The 21,448-nt window shown below is 46.5% G+C and overlaps 1 protein-coding gene across 4 annotated transcripts; it reads right to left on the reverse strand.

The window, feature by feature from the left end:
- Nucleotides 1-473: 473 nt before the first annotated feature.
- lypd6b (LY6/PLAUR domain containing 6B) lies at nt 474-21,072 on the reverse strand. Of its 4 annotated transcripts, XM_049024437.1 has the most exons (6): nt 7,475-7,534; nt 7,179-7,320; nt 3,981-4,130; nt 3,663-3,761; nt 1,922-2,052; nt 474-1,748 (listed from the first exon to the last, which is right to left on the reverse strand). In XM_049024437.1, the coding sequence occupies exons 3-6, from the start codon at nt 4,099-4,101 to the stop codon at nt 1,575-1,577; spliced, it is 525 nt and encodes a 174-aa protein (XP_048880394.1). In that variant the 5' UTR covers nt 4,102-4,130; nt 7,179-7,320; nt 7,475-7,534; the 3' UTR covers nt 474-1,574. The 4 variants fall into 4 exon arrangements, with proteins under 4 accessions (XP_048880394.1, XP_048880387.1, XP_048880378.1 ...); XM_049024430.1 differs by lacking the exons at nt 7,179-7,320; nt 7,475-7,534 and adding an exon at nt 20,876-21,072; XM_049024421.1 differs by lacking the exons at nt 7,179-7,320; nt 7,475-7,534 and adding an exon at nt 20,832-21,067.
- Nucleotides 21,073-21,448: the final 376 nt, after the last annotated feature.

Raw genomic sequence — 21,448 nt, forward strand, 5'->3', positions numbered from 1 at the left:
TAATATTTAATATTTTGACTTTTTACCCCCTTTTTCCCTCCAGAACCTTCTGGAATAAAATCTGTGGCTAAATATAATGAAACCTTGTTTTCTACTTTTATGGAAGAAGTTGTGGAATTTTATCACGCCGTGCCCCCTCAGTGATCGTGGGTATCGTTTCACTTCCTTAGAAAGGTCAAAATCAGCGTAAAACAACAAGCGATGGCTTGTAACATTCCATAGTCTTAAAAATCATCGTAAAGGAAGATTAGAAAGATAGGGCTCGTGTGTTTGTCTCTCTGTTTTAGTGCAGCGCAGCGTAAAATCCACAGCCCTCTGGGTAAAAGCATCACTGCCGGCCATATATTGGTCTCCAGCTTCGGGGAAGGTTTAAACATTTGCGATGATGCCCTTAAGGAATCTGAGCCACACAAGAACTTCTTACAAGCAAAATCACATCTTCTGCTCCACACAAAAAAGAACTATGACACGAATAGAGACCATTCTCTTTATTACAAGTGTTATCTCTCCTGAGAACTTACAGGTTAGAATTTTGCTTTAAATTAAAGAGTTTCCTAATTAAACACTGAGTCTTATGGGATTAGGAACTCGTCATTATATGCATTAATTTAAGAGGACATGTTAAGAAAGAGCGCGCGTCTGAAATCGCATGCTTACATAGTACATACTGAATGTTATTACAGGCCTACTACTCATATGCATGAGAACAGTATGAAAGCACTTTTTGTGGTTGCCATCTCGCATATTACTTGTTCCGGATGTTTACCAGTGGCATAGTGAAAGTAATACGCATTAAAATGAAATTACACAACTTGGCACTGTTTTCTACTTAAATGTGTACGGATATGGCAGTTCCTCCTCCTTCATGGACACAAATCTCTAAGAAAGTGAAGTTCTTCTTCTCTGGCTGCAGCTCCAGTGGCCTTGTGGTGTAGCGTAGCGTCCATCAACCACACAATTTCACAGAATGTAGTATGTCATCCATGTACCGTTCACCTCTTGTCATATCCATAATCAGGATTCGAACATTCTTCTCAAGTCGCATACTACATTTTGCCTACTACGTAGCAAACAAATATGCGATTTCAGATACTCAGTTTTCTTCCCTTTGACAAAGTGCTAAATGTGTTTTGTTGGCTGCAGTAATGCACACTGGATTTCTTACATCCTGGCACTATCAGATGTCCTCTTCTCATCTTCAAGTAACATTGAGCAAGCATGCTCTTCTAACACCAGCCTTGCTGATGGAAGTCCTACGACTTCCCTGCAGGACTACTTGGAGATCTCAAGTTTTGTGGCTGTTGGTACTGAAACCCACTGCCTTGGAGAAGGCCCTCCCCTCCCCTAGAGGGCCTGAAGATGTTGACCTGCTCCCAGGTGTTTGACAGAAATATAGCAGTTCACCATTCTTTAGTTCAACTGGCTGATCCAGCAGTCAATCAACTGTAGCGGCTGTAATCTGATAGGCCGGCCGAAGGTTCTACCTTCACCTGGAACCCTGACCCTGTGCTGTACTTCTTGGGATAGCTGTAGGTCAACATAGCAGCCTGGGATGTAATGGTGGTGTTGAGTTCTCACCACAGCATTAGTGCAGCCAACGTCACCAAGGCAACAAAAGATGGAGGTTTCCAAGCAGGTATGAGGTGCACAGACGAGCTCTGGGCATGTCTGAGGGCAAGCACGGCATTGCTGTGATTGGTTGGGACCTCGACGTTACACACCATGCCCTCACAGCAGGATACACATTCCTGCAAAACATCACAGACAGGAGGAGGACCTTAAGCAAGGGGAGGAGTCTGGAATTTATTGTGGAGAGGAGGAAATAAAAATCAGTTAATGTGACAGGTGCTTTAATGAGGATGGGAATACCCTAGAGGATGATGGGGGTGGAGCTTAACACAAACAACGTTGAAGGACTCACAGTGTGGTCTGTATCACGGTGGTGTCGGCAGCCCACTGTAAGGCAGTCCTCTCTAGCTGCACAACGTTTGGTGACAGACCTACTCTTCCCGTAACTGCTGAAACGATGAACTGTCATACAGAACCTGGTGTCTGTGGATGGTATGACAAACAGCCTTTAAGTCACAATATCACAACACCCTGGAGGCCATGGTGTAATGAAATCATTTTAATAAGACTGTAATATAAGTTAAGGGCAAAACCATGATGTCATCTATTCATGTTTATTAAATTACCATTAGCACGGAGAGCTTTTTAATATCTTTTGTCCTTGTAACTGCTAAATACACTCATTAATAAAGTCCTGAAGAAGTCTGCCTGCTACGAATCTCCACTTAAATGTTTGCTCAAATATTCAGGCTATAATCTGGTCTTATTTTACATTGCTTGACAGTGCCAATGTATGTGTTCGTGCGCATCGGACTTGCTGGGACCAGTGTCGTTATCGTAAACTAAAACTGAAGTAAAAATGGACACTAAAGAAAATGATTTGTGTTCCTCCCCCTCAGACCACGTGGATTAAGGATATTCTGTTTTTTGCTAAAGTTGAAAAGATAAGGTGAACACTGAATGGTTCACTGCACAAGTTTAATAAGCTATGGGGTCCTTTTTTTTTTACACATGTTCAAAAACTAGGGTTGACAGCCATCCCTGAGTAACTAAGATTTATTTTTGTATTTTGTAGCCTTGCTGGGTTTGGAATGTTGTCTGTTTTTGCTTGACAACAATCCTGTATCTGGTTCCATTTAACATCCGGTGACCAACATGTTTGATTATTAGCTGCATATAATGTTTTTTATTTTGTTTTTTTTTTTTGGGGGGGGGGGGAGGGGGTCCTTTTTTCTCTTCTATGTTTGACTTTCCATTAATGGTAAAAATGTCTTCTTGTTAATTTTCATGTCATCAAAAATTCAATTAAAAAATTTGAGGAAAAGAAAATAATTCCTGAACTGAGATAAAAATGAAAACCCAATAATAATAATAATAATAATAATAATAATAATAATAATAATAATAATAAACACGCCACACTTTAATCTTCTTAAACATCTTTTTACCCTGTTTAACCACAGTATCTCCTCTTTTAAAAGAGGCTGCTGATCTGTCCCTTCCTTCATCATGAGTTCAGTGTTTCCTGTGGCATGCCCCACGCTAACCAGATATATTATGCATAAGGATACGCCAAATCTATACAGATTATTAACTTTTGGCCATCACAATACGCATCTCATTAATATTTTAGGCAAAATACTAATCTGCTTATCGAATTGTGGGTGAAAATAATGTGCTGAAAAACCGGCATGCATTACCCAAAGCCCTGCAATGGCATACAGCTCGTTGTTGTCAAAATTAAAGTAACTTGAATGGTCAAATTAATTTTCTGGAGGAAAATTAATAATTTAGATTAATCAAAGCAATCGATAAAATAGTTGATTCATCTATCTATAGAAAATAGTAATTAGTGGCAGCCCTACTGTAATACTAACACGCTAAGACCGCCTCCCAAGATATTTACACGACAAACCCATATAACGGTAAATGATCATCTAAAGTCAATAAACTCATGACTTCAGATGACATCATATATTTACTAAGCCTTTACTTTGCACATCTCGCAGCACAATTTACTCATGATATTAAGAAAGGTATGTGAGGATGGAAGTTTAGCCCCCCCCCTCCTCCGGATTCCCGTGAACACTCACTCTCAGGGCACCACTTATCCTCTGCCCAGCGGTTGCAGTTGTAGTTGTCTGACTCCTGTTCACACGTGAAGCACTTAAAGCTCCGGGGGAAGGGTGTGGCTGGAAAAATCACACACATGTTCCTGATTAAATTCAATAACAATGAGTTTATTCAATTACAAAGGAACTTGAAGTACAGAGTACAGAATAGCGACTGCTGTTGCAGTGGTAACGCTGGTCTGTGTAAGAACCACCACTGTGAATGTTTTAAAATAGATGGTGCGTTTATTTTGGTCTGTACAGGCATGACCAATTTCCCACTAATGAGTTGATGCTTACCATCCACTGGGGGACTGAGATTGTGGAAGTTGATATTTCTGGTGTCCCCTTCGTCACACGCTGTCAAGAGCAGAAGGACGCGAAGCGCAGCCAGGTGACGTAGGATCAGTGGGAGGGGCATTCTCACTGTGCAAGGGCCTGTCAGGTCACCTGGAGACCGGCGGGGCCAAAACGTCAGAAGGTATGTGCAGAAATGTAAACGCAGTCTTAAGAGTAAATGGCAGCTGGAGACCAAACGGATGAGCTACTGATGCTCTGCAGTGCCCTTAACCCCCGATTCTCTGCAGTGCCCTTAACTCTCTGCAGCGCCCTTAACCCCCCGATTCTCTGCAGTGCCCTTAACTCTCTGCAGCGCCCTTAACCCCCCGATTCTCCGCACTGCCCTTAACTCTCTGCAGCGCCCTTAACCCCCGATTCTCCGCACTGCCCTTAACTCCCTGCAGCGCCCTTAACCCCCGATTCTCCGCACTGCCCTTAACTCCCTGCAGCGCCCTTAACCCCCGATTCTCCGCACTGCCCTTAACTCCCTGCAGTGCCCTTAACCCCCGATTCTCCGCACTGCCCTTAACTCTCTGCAGCGCCCTTAACCCCCGATTCTCCGCACTGCCCTTAACTCCCTGCAGCGCCCTTAACCCCCGATTCTCTGCACTGCCCTTAAGTCTCTGCAGCGCCCTTAACCCCCGATTCTCCGCACTGCCCTTAACTCTCTGCAGCGCCCTTAACCCCCGATTCTCCGCACTGCCCTTAACTCTCTGCAGCGCCCTTAACCCCCGATTCTCTGCACTGCCCTTAAGTCTCTGCAGCGCCCTTAACCCCCGATTCTCCGCACTGCCCTTAACTCTCTGCAGCGCCCTTAACCCCCGATTCTCCGCACTGCCCTTAACTCTCTGCAGTGCCCTTAACCCCCGATTCTCTGCACTGCCCTTAACTCTCTGCAGTGCCCTTAACCCCCGATTCTCTGCACTGCCCTTAACTCTCTGCAGTGCCCTTAACCCCCGATTCTCTGCACTGCCCTTAACTCTCTGCAGCGCCCTTAACCCCCGATTCTCCGCACTGCCCTTAACTCTCTGCAGCGCCCTTAACCCCCGATTCTCTGCACTGCCCTTAACTCTCTGCAGCGCCCTTAACCCCCCGATTCTCCACAGCACCCCCTAACCCTCTAATCTCCAGCCCTTGACCTCTGACCTCAGGCAGTCAGCCACGGACCCAGCATGTAAGGACTGAACCACAAACATGCCAACAATGACAAAGAGCTCCAAAGACAACCGCTGCTCACAAAATCTCTCCTGAAAACAATCCCCATTAACAAGACTTTATGCAGGACTGGGCTAGGGGAGGGCAAATCGTGTTCCTTTCAATGCCGGCACATTTCTGGAACTTTCTGTGTGACGACAGCGCATGAAGGTGTCCCAGGAAAGGCTTTGGGTTCTACTCCACCTCAGTGCCCGTGGCCCTGCCCCGCATTCATGGTCAGACCGCCGTGCCAGGCGTAGTCTGTCAAATGGGGCTGCGTGAATGGAGCCGTAACGGGGATGGTGTTGGCGCCGGCCAGGGTGAAGGCCGGGTGTCAAAGGCGCGTTAATTCCCAGACGTCTCAGGCTGTAACGGGGGGAGGAGAAGCAGGAGGCACCGACAGGGACAACCCGCCGTCACACAGTGTGGGCACTGGCAACCATCCAGGGGTCAACATATGGCCCAAGGTGGGTGGCACCGTGGAGCTTTGCCCCATGGGAAAGTAAACCCAGAGGCACCGTCTGGTCCGCCCAGCGCATCCGGAACCAAAATCTCCACAGCTATGGAATGACTGGCAGGTTTGCTGATGAATAGTGAATGCGACCCCCCTCCCCATTCCCCCGCCCCCTCTGTAAAAAGCACAATGCAAACTGACACATCTCAGAGAAAAGCCAGGAATATAAACTATGTGCTCTGCTGGTGTCTAATGGATCCCAGCCATGACACAGAGAAATGCCCAACATGACAATGCAGCGCTAACACACTAACAAAACGCCTTCATATACATAGCACCTGACATAACAATGCAGCGCTAACACACTAACAAAACACCTTCATATACATAGCACCTGACATGACAATGCAGCCCTAACACGCTAACAAAACGCCTTCATATACATAGCACCTGACATGACAATGCAGTGCTAACACGCTAACAAAACGCCTTCATATACATAGCACCTGACATGACAATGCAGTGCTAACACGCTAACAAAACGCCTTCATATACATAGCACCTGACATGACAATGCAACGCTAACATGCTAACAAAAGAAGTACTGTACACACACCTTGAACTGTGTATGTCTATTAAGCAGGTACAATAGATCGTGTGCTTCCCAACCCAGAATTAGCTGTACGCTAAATTTCAACTGCTGTGCCTGGACCGGTGACATACCTACAGCCATCCAATAAACAAACACCAATGAGGGATAGTAAAACACAGTGATTTTGCAGAATATTAGAATAAAATTTAAATATACGTATATATACACAACAAGATACACAATATAATGTCATAAAATCCAAGTATATAAATTATAAAACAATGAATGTCCCAGCTACATAACACCTGCATGGTTTCATCAGCTAACGGATAAATCCTTTCTGCCAGATTCAATGGAAAAACAGCTGCACACTGGTATGATGAGGCCAGCAGGTTTTTTGTTGTGATTAGCATTGTCACTATGATACAAGGCAGAACTCTCTAACCAGCCTGGAAACTATGGCACCCTGGCTGTTTGCATGACGATGAACTCTGACCTTGCTTGTTCCGCAAGCCAGACTGGAACGCAGCGTCCTGCAGATTCACCCAAACTGAGGGGTGTCCGTCTCGCTATATATCAATAGGGCAAAAAACAACCGCTGGAAGAGACTGCTCGGATAGTTGTCATACATTCTGGGGTTTTAGAACTAATGTCCAGACCAGTTTAATTCCAGTAATGCAGCGTGGTGGGCCACACGCAGAAGGCATCCCAGCATGCACTACAGAAGGCAGCTGGGGCAGATCAGAGGTCCTCCAGGGCAGCCCAGAGGTATTCCTGCAATGTGCCTGAGCCGTGGCCGGGATCTTCAGGTTTCAGGGCGTGAGGCCAAACTGTCGGATGGTGCAGTAAATCACATGCTGCAGACACTCGCTCACAGAAAACATGGCTGCCCCCCTTCGTGCCCGATTCCAAATATTACCCTCAGTTTCAGCCGCCTTCCAGCTAAACAGGTCTGGCCTCTCCTTAGAGCGTCGAGGCTGTTAGTTACAGCTGACAGGTGATGTACTATTTTAACTGCTCAGCCCAACCTCACAGTCTTGAGTGCAGGGTCATGTTTCCACCTTAAAAAAATACAAATTCATGAGAGGAAAAAAAAAAAACAGCCTTTTAACCTACAACCTCAGATCCATATAAAGCAATCACACATGCACCTGAGTGTGCATAAAAACAGCATCTTTTTTCTGTTGGGGGGAGGGGGGGGGTCCTCATACCTACCCTCAGTCCCATTATCATTGACGCCCTTGTATGGACGTCTGCTTTGTGATCTGGAAAGTGGAGGCTACCAGGATCATCCCAGACTGGCTGATCAAACCTTGTTCTAGAGACAACAGTTGGCGGAAAAATGCCAGCAGCCTGGATAAGATTACAAAACCCCTGACTGAACAAACAAGATAGAGGCAGACATTTATACGCCCTGCACGGTGCACGGCCCCACAGAGCAGATCAGACACCAATCTCTCAAGAATGACATGTTCTGGCCCTCCGAAGCCAAAGCAGAGCCACTGAGCAAACAGCTCTTCCAGGCTACACAAACACAGAAAAGCCCTCACTGTTAATCTGTTTAAAGTATGCACTTGTTCAGTCTGACTGTGTGAAAAGCAGTGAAACATACACACATGCACAGTTTAGACTGGGAGGTCTCGGTAGTGGATTCGATGGAGTGGGATTTTTCTGCACGACACACAACCCCAGCATACGAGTGTTCTTGCCCGTTCTGATCACTGCAATTTCACATTTTGGTGGCTGGTGGAGTCGACATATAAGCAGGTGGTCCCCAGCGTCATTCCCCTGTGACAGTGCTGATTGATAACTGTCCATATCCAGAGTGAAATTTTGCAGACTTGGACCCATTTGATGAGAATGTTTAACAGCAACACTGAGGGCCACACAGCTCAGGACAAACAAAAAGCAACCGTAAAGCACATACCTCACCTGCACTCCTACAATCCCGGCTGTGATGAGACACCCCTTCATGCAGAGCATGCAGCACTACAGTCACACCCCTACCTCCACACTACTTTGCTCTGATTGGATGACTGGTCAGTGTGGGAGGAGCACAGCCAGCTGGGCAGGATGTAAAATTCACGGCAGAATGTGACTGATCCTCCCTGATGACTAATTACATTCATCAAACACATACACACACACACACACTGAACCTCTCCCCAGTCTACCTGTGTGGGCTTGACCATCTTGAATACTCCAAGAGGCACACAATTAGTCTGCAGTAAATTTAAAAGTGCAATAATGAAAAAGGCTTAAAATATAATCCGATGAGGAGATACAACATGACACTGATTTGACATCTGTTGTTGATTTTTATGCAACTCAATAAGACACCAGTAAACTGATAAGTCTGAAGCCCTAAAACGAATTTTCCTAAACACTAACAGCTCACAATTATTTAACATGCAGGAAACACGTGTCTTCAATGAGGGGTTGTATAGCGCTAACAAAGTGCCCATTTATCTAAGCTTTCCTGACATCCATGCTTTAACCTTTGACCCCAAACCCACAAAGGTCATCAGAAGCAAATTAACCCAATTGTTTCCTGAATTTAGGGAAAACACCACGTCTCCCAAACATAAGCCCTCAAGGAATCAACAGTCGAAGAGTCGACCCTCTTTGTGGCAGCTGTCCCCCACACACACCAATGACATCACACATGGGCCACCAGGCCACAGGTCCGGGATGCCCAGGAATCTACCACCACTTCAGCGTGAGACTGTAAGACTCAGCAAAACCCCTCACTTCAGAACCAGCCCCGAACACGCCAAGAATTACAAAATTCAGGGACAGTCCAAGTCCATCTTTGCTGTTTAAGCCTCTAAAACAACTACCCCCGGGAGCCCCCACCCCCACACAGAGGAAACCATATGAAAGTGAAGGAAATTGAGATGGGGGGCGGAGGGGGGGTGCAGCTAGGTAGGCCAAAAACTGTATTGCTCTACAGGATAAAATCCCAAAAAGGCGGACAGGACCCCTGCACCACTCATCTATAAAACTGAAGAATGAAACTAAACATTTAAATGACTCTTAATACCCAGCAGCTAAAGGCAAAAGACAGTCTGTTGCTGGTCCTGGGCAGGGTCAGCTGGTGTACCCTCAGGCGGGTACTTAACCCGAATTGTTCCAGTAAATTCTGCAGCTGTACAGATGGACAGACAAAGGCATAAAAAACTTTGCTTGAGTGTCGGGGGGGTGACATTTTTGTGAACTACAGGGTCTCGAATTTGTCAGGTTCCTGGAGAAGTGCAAGCTTTGGGTGACCACTTTAATAAAAAATGACATAATAAAAGTGGGATTTTCGTCACGCTAAGGAACTCAAATGCACATCAGACCTCGAACTCATAAAGGGTCTGACCTGTTCTAACCCGCCTTCAAAGCTGAACGCCTGTAACCCAACCCAAGCAAGTCCCTCCGTCTTGGAGGAGTAAGATGCAGGTGGCAAACTACAACAGGAGGTCAGGAAGGTCACAAAGGAGGCGCCTGAATACGCAAGCTCATCACATCCATTCAGATGTCGCCGAGCCCGGCTCATGCGCGGTCACAAAAAACAGGAAGTGGAGGGGAGTTTATAGATACAAGAAATAAAAAAACACTGGGTAGGTGACAGGCAGGGGAGGCGCTATAGGCGGGCAGGCGGGGCTACTGCCCCTGGGGCGGGGCAGGGCCCTCCCCCCAGCAAGAGGACCCTCCCATATACTAAATACACATAAAGTTATACTGATATAATTTCTCTGAAGCTCTTGACAGTTAGAACATAATTTTTATACTTTAACTGTGACTTGCGATTTTATATATCTGTCATTTTTTGTATACATTCTTATTATGGTGGGTGTATGGCAGTGGTTCTCAACCTCGGGGCCCACTGCCCTGTTTGTTTTCCAGCTATTCCTGCCCTACACTCTGCTGATTGACTGAACACACCTGATACAAGTAATCAGAAGCTGAAAGACAGCTGGAACTTGTGTGTAGGACAGGGATAGCTGTAAAACAAGCAGGGCAGTGGGTCCCGAGGACAGAGTTTGAGAACCACTGTGTATGGTGTAATTTTAAATTTTTTGAAGAAAAAAAATCTGTAAAATTCCTACAAACTTAAAATATAATACATAGTAATGTTCTGAAGTCAAAGTAAGCTGTCCCATTTGTATTTAATGGTTTTCCGTTTCAGGAATTTGCAAAAAACTGCAATGATGGGTAGGATCTAAAGGCTGCCTAACGTCCTCATTCGTCTGACGACATCAAGACTAGGAAGGTGCATAATGTTCATGCCTGGTTGCGTTTGTTGGTCCAGAAAGTAATTCAACATGTTTAAAAGTAAAAGTGGGCTATTATATGCCATGGGACTTTTCATTTGTTTGCAATTTCACCAGGTAGGCTACCTTCTTTAAACTGCGTTTTGTTATACTGTATATTTCGGGTTGTTTTATTGTAGTCTTTGTAAATATGTGTATAGTTTAGCCTAACTCAGCCACTTAAGGGAGCAAGCCAGCTCAGCTAGGTGCCGGTCCCAAGCCCGGATTAATGGGGAGGGTTGGCGTCAAGAAATAGACTGTATCTTCACTGCATCACTGATGTCAAAATGTGGGAAATACGTGGTTGAATAAATAAATGTGATAAAGTAGGAAAATGATTCTATGTTGTCTAAATTGTATAAAAAATCTCTAGCCATAGCCAAACAAATCTCCTCCTGTCTGAAAAGGCGTAGAAAACGCAATTTAGCCACTAAAACTTTACAGTTTTTGTGAGGGACAGTCAAATTCTCTCGTTAAGTTTTTTGTGATCCTGCACCTACACTTTAAAACTCGTTTCACCGCCGCTACATACACGCGTGCGGGGGGGGGGCACATTACAACTAGGAAATGCGCCCCCATGAGGGCGAGTGCCGCGACGTCAATAAGAAAGCGGGTCCCCTTAATCTCCGTCGGACGCGACTCGAGTGTCTGTGACATAAATCATAGTGGTGACAGCGACACTTGTAGCGTTTAGGGATCTGATGCAAAGAGAATACGAGGATGAAATTCAATGAGGCCGAGCGGAAAGCTCCGGAAGGCGATGGTGCTGCAGGCTTCAGGTCTCTGCTCAACAGGAACAGCGCAAAATGAAAGTCCACACTCTCCTCAGTGAGTGCTGCTGGGAAACCATATACAAACACACACATACGTAAAAATAAACTGAACCGAATGAGTAAAGTGTTTCCCCCTTTTTTGTTTTTAAATATCAGCCTTTAATGTACTGAAATGAACAAGATGGTGAGATGGGAAAAGCTGTAACACCATTTAATATACAAGCCTTTTCATTGAATAATGGACTCATTCATTTGCATGAAAACCCCTTTTCTGTTTCTACAGTTACAGCAATCTGGAGCCGATTGCAGGAGGATTAGGTCACGGCACACCGATGACATGGTGTCAGTACGTCATAGAAAGTATTTTTTTAAATACTATTTAAATTATCAATTAAAACTAGATGACATTTGAACAGCACCAATGTATTCCCTGGACGGTCCCATAACACACCCCCCCCCCGCACCCCCATTCCTACTCCCACTCCTCCCATATCCCCAAACCTCTACAATCTCCCCCTACACACTCTCCCCACCTGTCCAGAAAAATCTAGTAAAAGCCCAACTTGGATTGTCACAATGCGATCAGCTGCCCCAGATCAGCGGCTGTGGCTGGTCCTTTCATTTCTCACCACTATGTCTCCCAATTTCCATGCAATTTCATGCATATTTATTTATCCCAGCTAATTGATGATACTCAGTGCAGGTCTTTTAAATTCAGTAAAGGAAAAGCTGTCATGGTATCGCTCCATTTAACAGATCCTGCGTTCTTGCATTTTCCACTCATAATAATGAATATAATTTGGGAGATAAATGGACTACAAAGGCATTACAATCATCGTTTCATGCTCTTTACTTTGTTATCAACCCCAGTATTTCAACAAGTGACCTATATATCCCTGGGTGCATCGGTTAAAAAGATGAAAGAGGCCCTACTCTTAAGATGGAATTCTCCATAATTACTCTGCTGCCGATATGTTGATGGATTAATTATTGGTTGTGGTGGCCGTCTCGGGGTGGGCAGACTGACCTGCCAGGGACTCGAGGTACCAGTTTCTTAATGGCACTGCCTTCTCGCACGCAGAGCGGTAAGAGAACATTTGGGGCGCGGCAGCCGAACACATCGCAGGAATTTAAAAGCGGGGTCTCCGGCTATTTTATTTTTCTGTCACATGAACGTGACTCGCATTCTCCCCACACTCAACCGTTAGGTCCCAGCAAATTCCAGATGTGGTTTATGACACTGCGCTGATGCAGTGTGGTGTCTGACAGATTTACGGTTTTGAGTTGATGGCGTGAAGGTAAACAATCACAGTACTCAGCCTGACAGCTGCCGGGGGCTGGGATGTGCCCAGCTGTGTTGTTGGGACATTTGGGGAGAATCCTGAAATGTGAGGAAGCACCGTCCTGCCCAAACACGACGTGAACCTACTTTAACCACACTTATAATAAAAGGAGGGAAAGAAGTCGTGGAGGCAGAAAAGAATTGTGGGATATTATGGTATTTCATCAGCGACATTTAAGTTACCGATATGTGATTTCATGCACGTGCTCAAAAAAAGACCATAAAATTTAACTAATAACAGGATAAAAAGGGCGCACTTATTTAAGTTAAAAACAATGTAAGAACAAGCCTCAACTATTCAGGATCTAAAGATAATGGTTCTGTGCAGCCACAGCAAACTCTATGAAATCCCTTCAACCTGTGGCACCACCTTAATGGGGACAGTGCCAAATGACAAATGAAAACGCGAATGAATCAGAATGCACAGGAATGCTGGCATCGGATACCCGACCAGGCGGATCCATATCTGCCGGAACACGAAGGCGCATTCCTCAGACGGACCTGGATCAGAACAACGGATCCTCCAGGACCGTGCAAACGAAAATCACGATTAAGGTTATTTATCTGAGCCTTGTGTTTATATTCGCGCAGAAAAACACTGTTTAACATTATATAAACACATACATACATATTATTGTATTACTGTTAATGTAACAATACTTTCCTTTTCATCAAAACCATTCTTCAAAAAGTCACAGATCTCTGGTGGCGTAGCTAGATAAACACCACTTTCGTTACCAAACCTCCTCACTGGGACCCCCCCCAATTGAACTTGGGCTCTCTGTCCAAATCCTACCAAGGGTCAGAAGCCCACCCCCGCCTAAAACTCATCTCCCTTACAGATGTACATACCACAGAGAAGCAAAACCCTACATCATGAATGTATCTGCAAACCAGCTGGCTTATGTCCCATTATCTACCAAACCAAAACATCAATGGGCCTGCCTGAGTTTGCATGCAGTTCCTTAGCAACTTAGGATGAGTGCTTTGAACCTGCAGGTTATGAATCAGTGTCCTGAACTACTACCCTACCTGCTATTTTTCACATCCCTTCACCAACACTCACCCCAGTAAAGGAAGTCTCAGTGTTTACGGGGTATAAAAACTGCAGACAAAGCAGCCAGGAATGAGAATCCCTACCACATCCCTTTACTGTGTCATTCTCTACCCTGACACTTTGCGTACAATGGGCCAGTAAAGTCTGCCCTCCGCCACGTCAATGGGACCCCCCAGCCCCCCGCCGTGACCATTGTGTGGAGTGCGATGTTCCCCAGACCTGACGCCGAGTGACTCATCCGCCCAGGAGGAACGGCAGAGATTGCGTACCGGCCTCTGCGGGAAACCCTCTCCAGCAAACGCTCGTAAATGAGCGACACACGGCCTGGAGGTTAACCAGCCGCAGACATGGCATTCACCTACCAATTAACGTCGTCTGGTGTCCCTGCAGGCACTCGCAGGCACGTAAATCGTGGCACGTTCAAGTAATAAATTTAGTGATACCCAGAGCATTTCGCTTACATCACTGAGTCACATCCCGCTGTATGCATGGGAAACCATCCCAGCTGCACCTTGTAAACGTGACGGGGGGGCTGCACAGCATTTCGCTGGCCCATCTGAAGATTTTTATTGAGATTTCTGTCTGGTCTTCCTCAGCGCCGTAACTCTTTTCCCTGAGTCCTCATCTCGCTTTGAAAGACATCAGTGACTCAGAATCACCCAGTGGAGCCAAGAGAGATTCTGACTTAAACAGCAGAAATCCAGTGCGCCTCAGTCACCTGACCTCCAACCCAAAGCCCTCTACTCCTCCCCCAGAATCTGCCCAGCCCCCCCTCCACACCATCATTACAAGGGGGGCAGGAACTGGTCCCCCTTAATAGGCCGTTCGATTACATCTCCTCCCAGGTCCTCAGCCTGCTCGCTCCTGGGGGGAGGGGGGGGGGGACAGAATCGCTAACCCTTCACACAAGGCCTCTTTGTATGGACTGTACAGACAAGGGTGGGGGGTAATCGAGATGCCCCCCCCCGCCCCCGCCATCAGGGCCCCGTCGTAGCCGAGTCTCAGGTGTCCTTCCTTGTAGGACCACCTCCTGCTCCAGCCTGTGCACAGACCAGGTGAACCTCCAGAGCTGTGTCCAAGGACAATCCCTTTAACCTTCAAACGGGCCATAAAAAGAATGGCTGTAAGGAGAGGGTCTAACAGTGGATACAGCCAATCAAAACCACCGTGTGTTGTATTAGGAAACCTAGGGTAACAGCTGCCATTAATCACGTCAGCTCACAACAATAAACTTTCCAGCTGACGGTTGATCAGTGTATAAATTCTGACAGGCCCAAAAGCCCAAAAGCCAGCAGAAAGTGCAGTGATTTCAGACATTAGGTTGGGATCTGAAGGCTATTGCTTCCAGTCTCAGCAGAGACCCTGATCTTATACCCCTGAACAAGACACTTATTTATTTTATATGGGTGCATGACCGTAACACTGCAAGCAAAAGTGAGAAAATTTCAATGATCGATTAGGTAAGTAAATTGTATGGCCCATTTAAGGAACAGGTAAACCTCTATAAGCTACATTACTGCTATGTCACTCTGAAAGCATGCATTGGATCTGTATCAACTTTGTAATAGAAGGACAGACTGAATCACATGCACAGGTGTGACTTTCCCTACTTACTGTACTCTGGTAGATGTGCAGAGGGGGAGCAGTAAAGCGACCCAACAGAACCACCTTTCACACTCAGAATACACCGGGCCACTCACAATGCAGGGTACCGGAGCAAGGTCTCGAATGGGTGGAATATGAATGAGATACATTATTCATGAGACAGAAAGCATGTCCGCCTTCAGCTATGAGCTTTCCCTCCCAGAGACAATGGGGGGTCTGTACATGGCTAAGCCAAGAATACAAAACCAATACGGAATGGTGTGGAGCCTTGGGAGGGCGATCACATGTACGCGTCATCAGGGAATCGCGGCTTGCGGTTCTGTATCCGTTACAGTCACAGATTCCCTCCCGCTTGCAAGCCATGAGCGTCTCCAAGTCAAAGAATTCTGGACAATTCTATTCTGGGTATTGGAAACCTGTCTATCACAGAGTCGACAGAAGAAATGACAAAATAAAGAATTCAATGAAAGAGTGTTTGTGTGCTCTAGAGGGACTTGGAACCTAAAGCATATGATTAAGACATTCCTCGGCTGGGGGGATAATTATATACACAAGGACCTCTATCCTGCAAACACAGGTATAATCTAGGGCCCCATCCTAACCTTTAATCTGACCCGAGACCCTTCAAGAACGGCTCTTTATTAAGGATTCCCGGCTTTCCTGGAAAGCGAGCAAGAAAAGCACAAGAATCACCCGCCTGCCCTCAGCACTAGATCAGCGTTCCTCTACTTGGGCTTCACAGGACCATTTCCGTTTGCTCATGGAGTTTGTGTGTTTTTTTATACATATATAGTTACTTTTACCATCACCTTGCTCCCCCACCCTAGTCAACGACTTTTAATTAGGGCCTTAAAGAATCTGAGATCATCACACAGTTGTGCTTTCGATTCCACCTCCATTAAGCAAAGAAAGGACGACCATCAGATTTCCTGTAACATCTCTGAGCTGCTTCCAGCGCGGATTCAAGAAAATCACAGTGCCCCTGTCAAAGGTCCAGGTCAACCGAGCATATAATCAAACTAATTAAGGCAGTGGTTACCTGTTCCAGCAGCTGCCTCGTTACACTCTGTCACATGGTGGACCCCCCCCCTTCACTCCGCCGCACCGTTTATCTCGGCCGGCGATCTAATCTTCCCCAGCGATGAGAGGCAAAGCACCTCCCAGCCTCTGATCCTTCTGCGTCCGCCTTAATGGTTAAGATTAAATCGTACCTTTCAGCTGTCCCGACCTGGGAGTCACGCCAAAGCAATTTAGCAGAGGCTGCAGCTTTTCCTGCTGCGGTTTGCCCGTCTCCCCCTCTTCCTCTACTGTCTCCTGGACCCTAGATACCCAGCCTGCCCCTAAAACTCCGAGCTGTACGCAGCCCCAGCTACTCAGGACCTAAAAACTCCACACAAAAACCCCAGAGACCATAATGTCACAAAAATATTCTAAAGGCAGTAACGTAGAAAAATGACGGATGTTTACCAACATCGAATGCTAATACAGCCGAACAGAAAAAACTCAGTAGTCAATGAACAGTATCTTGTTTTTAATCACAGGGAACAATTATGCCGGCAGTGGGAAGCGGGAAGACGGCCGTGCTGGCATGAGCCGCAGCTGGTCCACATTTCTGAATGTCCCATGAGAGACACGGAGGCCGGAGCAGACGAGGACGAAACGGGAGCTATGCCCCCCAAAGGCGCCTGCGGGGGCTCAGAGGAACGGAAGGATTTACAGAGGAAGAGAAAAATCCGGAAAGAAGACCAAATGCGGAGCGAAAATGAAAAGGTGTGCAGACATATCAACAGGCAGTTATTAAAAAACAGCTCAGGGAATAAAGAAAAGCACGCAAGCACTGCGGTCAGAAAGACAAACGGAAACATGCTGTGTTAATGCTTATATGGGTTGGGGCAGGTTGGACTATCCCAGCTGCAGCCTGGGCCAATAGGAGCGCAGCGTGTGCGGGGGCCATTTTCCATCCATTATCACCTCAGACACCCCGAAAGAGAAAGACAAGCATATTCCCTGTACTTCCCGCCTTTCAGTGCCAGGATCGCGCCAGAATCTTAAGGCCGCCTGCGATTAATTCGGAGCACGTGGGTCGAGGACACCGAGGACAAAGAGAGATGGAGGAGACTTAGGAACGCCTTCAGACATGTTGACAAAGCAGGCCTGCCGAGCGCAGGAACCTCTGGCGGGCGGGGACGCGGACGAGCGCGGTAAGACTCCGAGCGCGGCGCCGGGCGGGGGAAGGGGGGGCTTTAAAGGCAGCCACAACCCGGCACAGCCAGGCATACAGGGGGCGAGGAGCTAACAAAGTCAACCATCATTAATCTCGGTGGAGTTGTCATGCAGTCACTTTTCATCCATCATGAGAGTCCCCCCCCCACTGTGGATTTCAAGCCCCCCTCCCACTGCTAGTTTAGAAAAGGGCACAGTTTACATGCCACATGGAAAGAAAAGGTACGACCAGGCCATCGCCCCGATGCCCCTCCCCCCGGCTCGGTTCCCATGTAAGGCCTGGTAGCTCAGGACTCTAGGCCAACCTATACAACCAGATGAGCTGGTGATATGCAGAGACTGCAGAGACTGCTCCCTATCTTACATGGGCTCCTGGTGACCAGTAAGTGGAGCTAAAGACCTGCCTCCTTAGTGTGGCTCAAACTGGACCAGGAAGTGGGCGTGACCCCCCCCCCCCAATCCCGGTAATTCAGGACTAATCACCATTCCTGGGTCACAGCCCGTCAATACAAGAACAAAAATGGGTGTCACTTTGAAAGGGGGGAGGGACAGGGACAATATGGAGCATATTAAATTACATATGTGAGGGGCAGAGGTGAAGCAGGCATACCCCCCCATAATCTGTGACCACAAGGGAGGATGAAAATAACCAGAAAAAGCTTGAGACTTTGCAGAAGTGGAGAGAACCAGACACCACTGGGCCTGGCTGCACCGAACCTGTAACAAGTGTCACAGGTCATGACTCCAGCTGCTGCTGTCGCATAATCAAGGGCAGCTAAACAGCTGTGAGCAGTCAGCTCCCTCTAGCTGCCTGGGCCGCCCCAGGGACAGACAAGTGGCACCGCGTGACCCCAAGTAACCATTTGGATTAGGTTTGGTCCCTGAAAGAAAGCATCTGTAATCGAGCCAGCGAAGGAAACAACATTTCAGCACCAAGTTCAACTAAAGAAGGTTCAGACTTTTAAAACTAATAAAAACATGGGGAAAGAATCAGTCTCCACCAACTGCCAGTAATCAAAGTATTACAGAAACCCTACAGAAACGTTAACGCTCTTCTGAGCACTGGACTGCATTCCATCGGATGAACAGAGAGGGCGCCATCCTACCTTTACAAATACTCCCCGCTGTAAGGCAGGGGTGTCAAACTGCAGTCCTGGGGGGCGGAGCCCTGTGTAGCTTATTTCTTTCCCTGTTCCACCACAAATGATTCAGCTCAAGTGCTGTGTGCTAATTACCACAAGGAGTTGAATCAGGTGTGTTTAATGAGGGGAAACCTAAAAATGTGCAGGGCTGTGGTCCCCCAGGACTGGAGCTTGACACCCCTGCTGTAAGCACTGGTTAAAAAGCACAGTAGCCCTGACAGGGAGTTGTATGCCCAGCAGCCCATGAACTTCTGACCTTATCAGTCTGTCTACACCCTTGGTGTAAACAAACACTAACAACATCCCGTCGGTTTCCTCTATCATTCTTCTGTTTCTACCTCATGGCTGTGATAAACCAAACCTGAAAAAATACACTCCATTCTCAGCTCTAGAGAAATGTGGATTTCATTAATATTTTCAGCTCTGACTTCTCATCATTACACCTTATTCTCTCGGTCATTCGCTTATATCTACAGATGTTACGACTCCATAAACTCTTCCTAATCGTGCGGTCTTCCCCTGGGGGGCTTGCTGAGGGACTGACAGACACATGACTGCAACTGTTTACAGAGCACCACAGATACAAAAAGTGAAGTAACTTTCTCAGTGCTGCGCTGGACAGCACAGTCATCCACAGTAACATGGGGGGGGGGGGGGGGTTTGGAGTGGGTTTGGCGGTGTGTGTCGGAGAGGGGAGTGGTTGTACATCTCACTCTTGGCTGCTCAGGAAAATCACTCACAGACACGCCGCCCCCGCCCCCCAAAAGTTGCCTGTGACACAGGTCTTCAAGCTCGGATAATCAAGAACCCGGATTATAAGATACACAGGGTGGACAAGCTGAAGGAAGCGAAGGTGAACAGGCGTAACAATTAGCATTGTTAGAGTGCGCGCCTGAAGGTCAGCTTTTTGCCTAAAACGTACAATAAGTACCTAAAAAGTGAAATGCTGATCGCATAGGCTCCAAAGTATGGTACCTGTCACTGTTACCCTGTTGTAAACAGGATAAGCGTAACACAGAAGGAAAAGCATAATTCACTACTTGGGTGCAATATCTGCTGAACCGTAAATTGTGATACCGTTCCCCATAGAGACAAAAACGTTTTAAAATCAGGTACAATATTCCATCTTATTTGCACTATAATATACGAATCAAAGAAGGCTTTCCCACACCTAAAAGCCACCTAAACGTTTCGTCCATTATGCAAAACACCACACTCAGTAAGAGTAAACGCTTTCCCTGCTTATAATTAGAAAACTGGACATTTAACATCAAAACACCCTTTAAGTTGCTTTTTTCGCATCCACTTGAGTGGTTCCCGTCGTAAAAACGGTTTCACCGTCTCACTTTCTTTTTCCTTCAATATCGTTATGTAATTTTAAACATGATATTTTGTTTCACTACGTATTATGCACTCACTGATAAATAGAATGATTCAGCGACCTATAAATATTATTATATACTTTATTTTAAAATTAATTACATCGAGGTGCTTCTTTCCGAACCGTCATTTTAAAAATGAAGTATTGTCAGACATGCCGAAAGCTGTTTGCGATAATGGATCAGGGAACCTGGCAAATGTTAGGGGCGGACCCCCCTACAAACCTCACACACAACACAAACGCACAGGCGTATACGTATAACCCCAAATCCACACACAAACACGTAGAATACACCTAAACAGAACAAACCCAAATGCACATACATTTGCGAGGAAACGCATCGCAACAAATTTTAGTGTATTAGGTCTATGAAATGCGAATTTCTCCTTCCCATCCAGATTCACAAAAGTCACAGTGCACCGCGTTTCAACACATTCTACCGAGACTGGGGAATCTGAAAGCCCCGGTTCAGACAGTATACAAAGTTTTGGCCCATTGTGTCCCAAGCCTAAACGTCAGTCTGCGCGCATTTCAATGGGTCTCACAATAGCTTTTGTCGGTGCAGCCGGCTTTGGACCCTTCAGCAGCCTTATCATCTCATTGCGAAGAATTAAAATCCATAAAGCCCGGGTGCGGGATCCACCTTAAAACCGCACGCCGATCGGAGATCTGCGGCTTTTAAAATGAAACTTGTCTCAAAGTTACTATCTGGACTGCGAAGTCTCTGCCCATTACACAGACCGCGTCTTACCGTCAGCGCAAACTCCTAACGCCGCTGCCGGGATCGCTTCATACCTCCGTCCCCGCCGGGGCTCAGCTCCCTGTGTGCCGCTCCCTGTCCGCCGCGGGCGGTGACTGCGGAAGGGAGGAGTGAAAGACGAGCGGAGGCGGGGTGCAGGAGCAGGTAAGGGAGACCCAAGATCTGGAGAGAGAGTACTGTCCTCCTGGTGCCTTCTACTGCCAACCAGTCCTACCGTTATTACTACTTATTTAGATATATTTTTAAAACTGAGTTGCACAAGCTAAAACTCGAGATTCAGCTGCATATATTGCATTAATAATTCACATTATACCCAATGGCAAAATTAGCCGTCTTTGAAATTCAGTAAACCATAAGATTAAGTAACCATTAACACGCACCCTCAGGTAGGCTATCTGACATGTTAATTATCTTCAAGAAAGCGCGTTTTCGGCTCCATGCTAAATCCTGAAAAATATCCCAGAGGAGTCATGGAGGTGTAAAGTTTTATTCGACTTTATTTATACCTTTTTCCACGCTTAAAAAATACACGGTACAGTAATAACTGGCATTAGCCAAACTACTAACCAACTACGTGTGATTTATTAACTGAGTATTATTTGTGGTGT

The sequence above is a fragment of the Brienomyrus brachyistius genome, chromosome 1 (assembly GCF_023856365.1).
Source record: "Brienomyrus brachyistius isolate T26 chromosome 1, BBRACH_0.4, whole genome shotgun sequence".
Lineage (NCBI taxonomy): Eukaryota > Metazoa > Chordata > Actinopteri > Osteoglossiformes > Mormyridae > Brienomyrus > Brienomyrus brachyistius.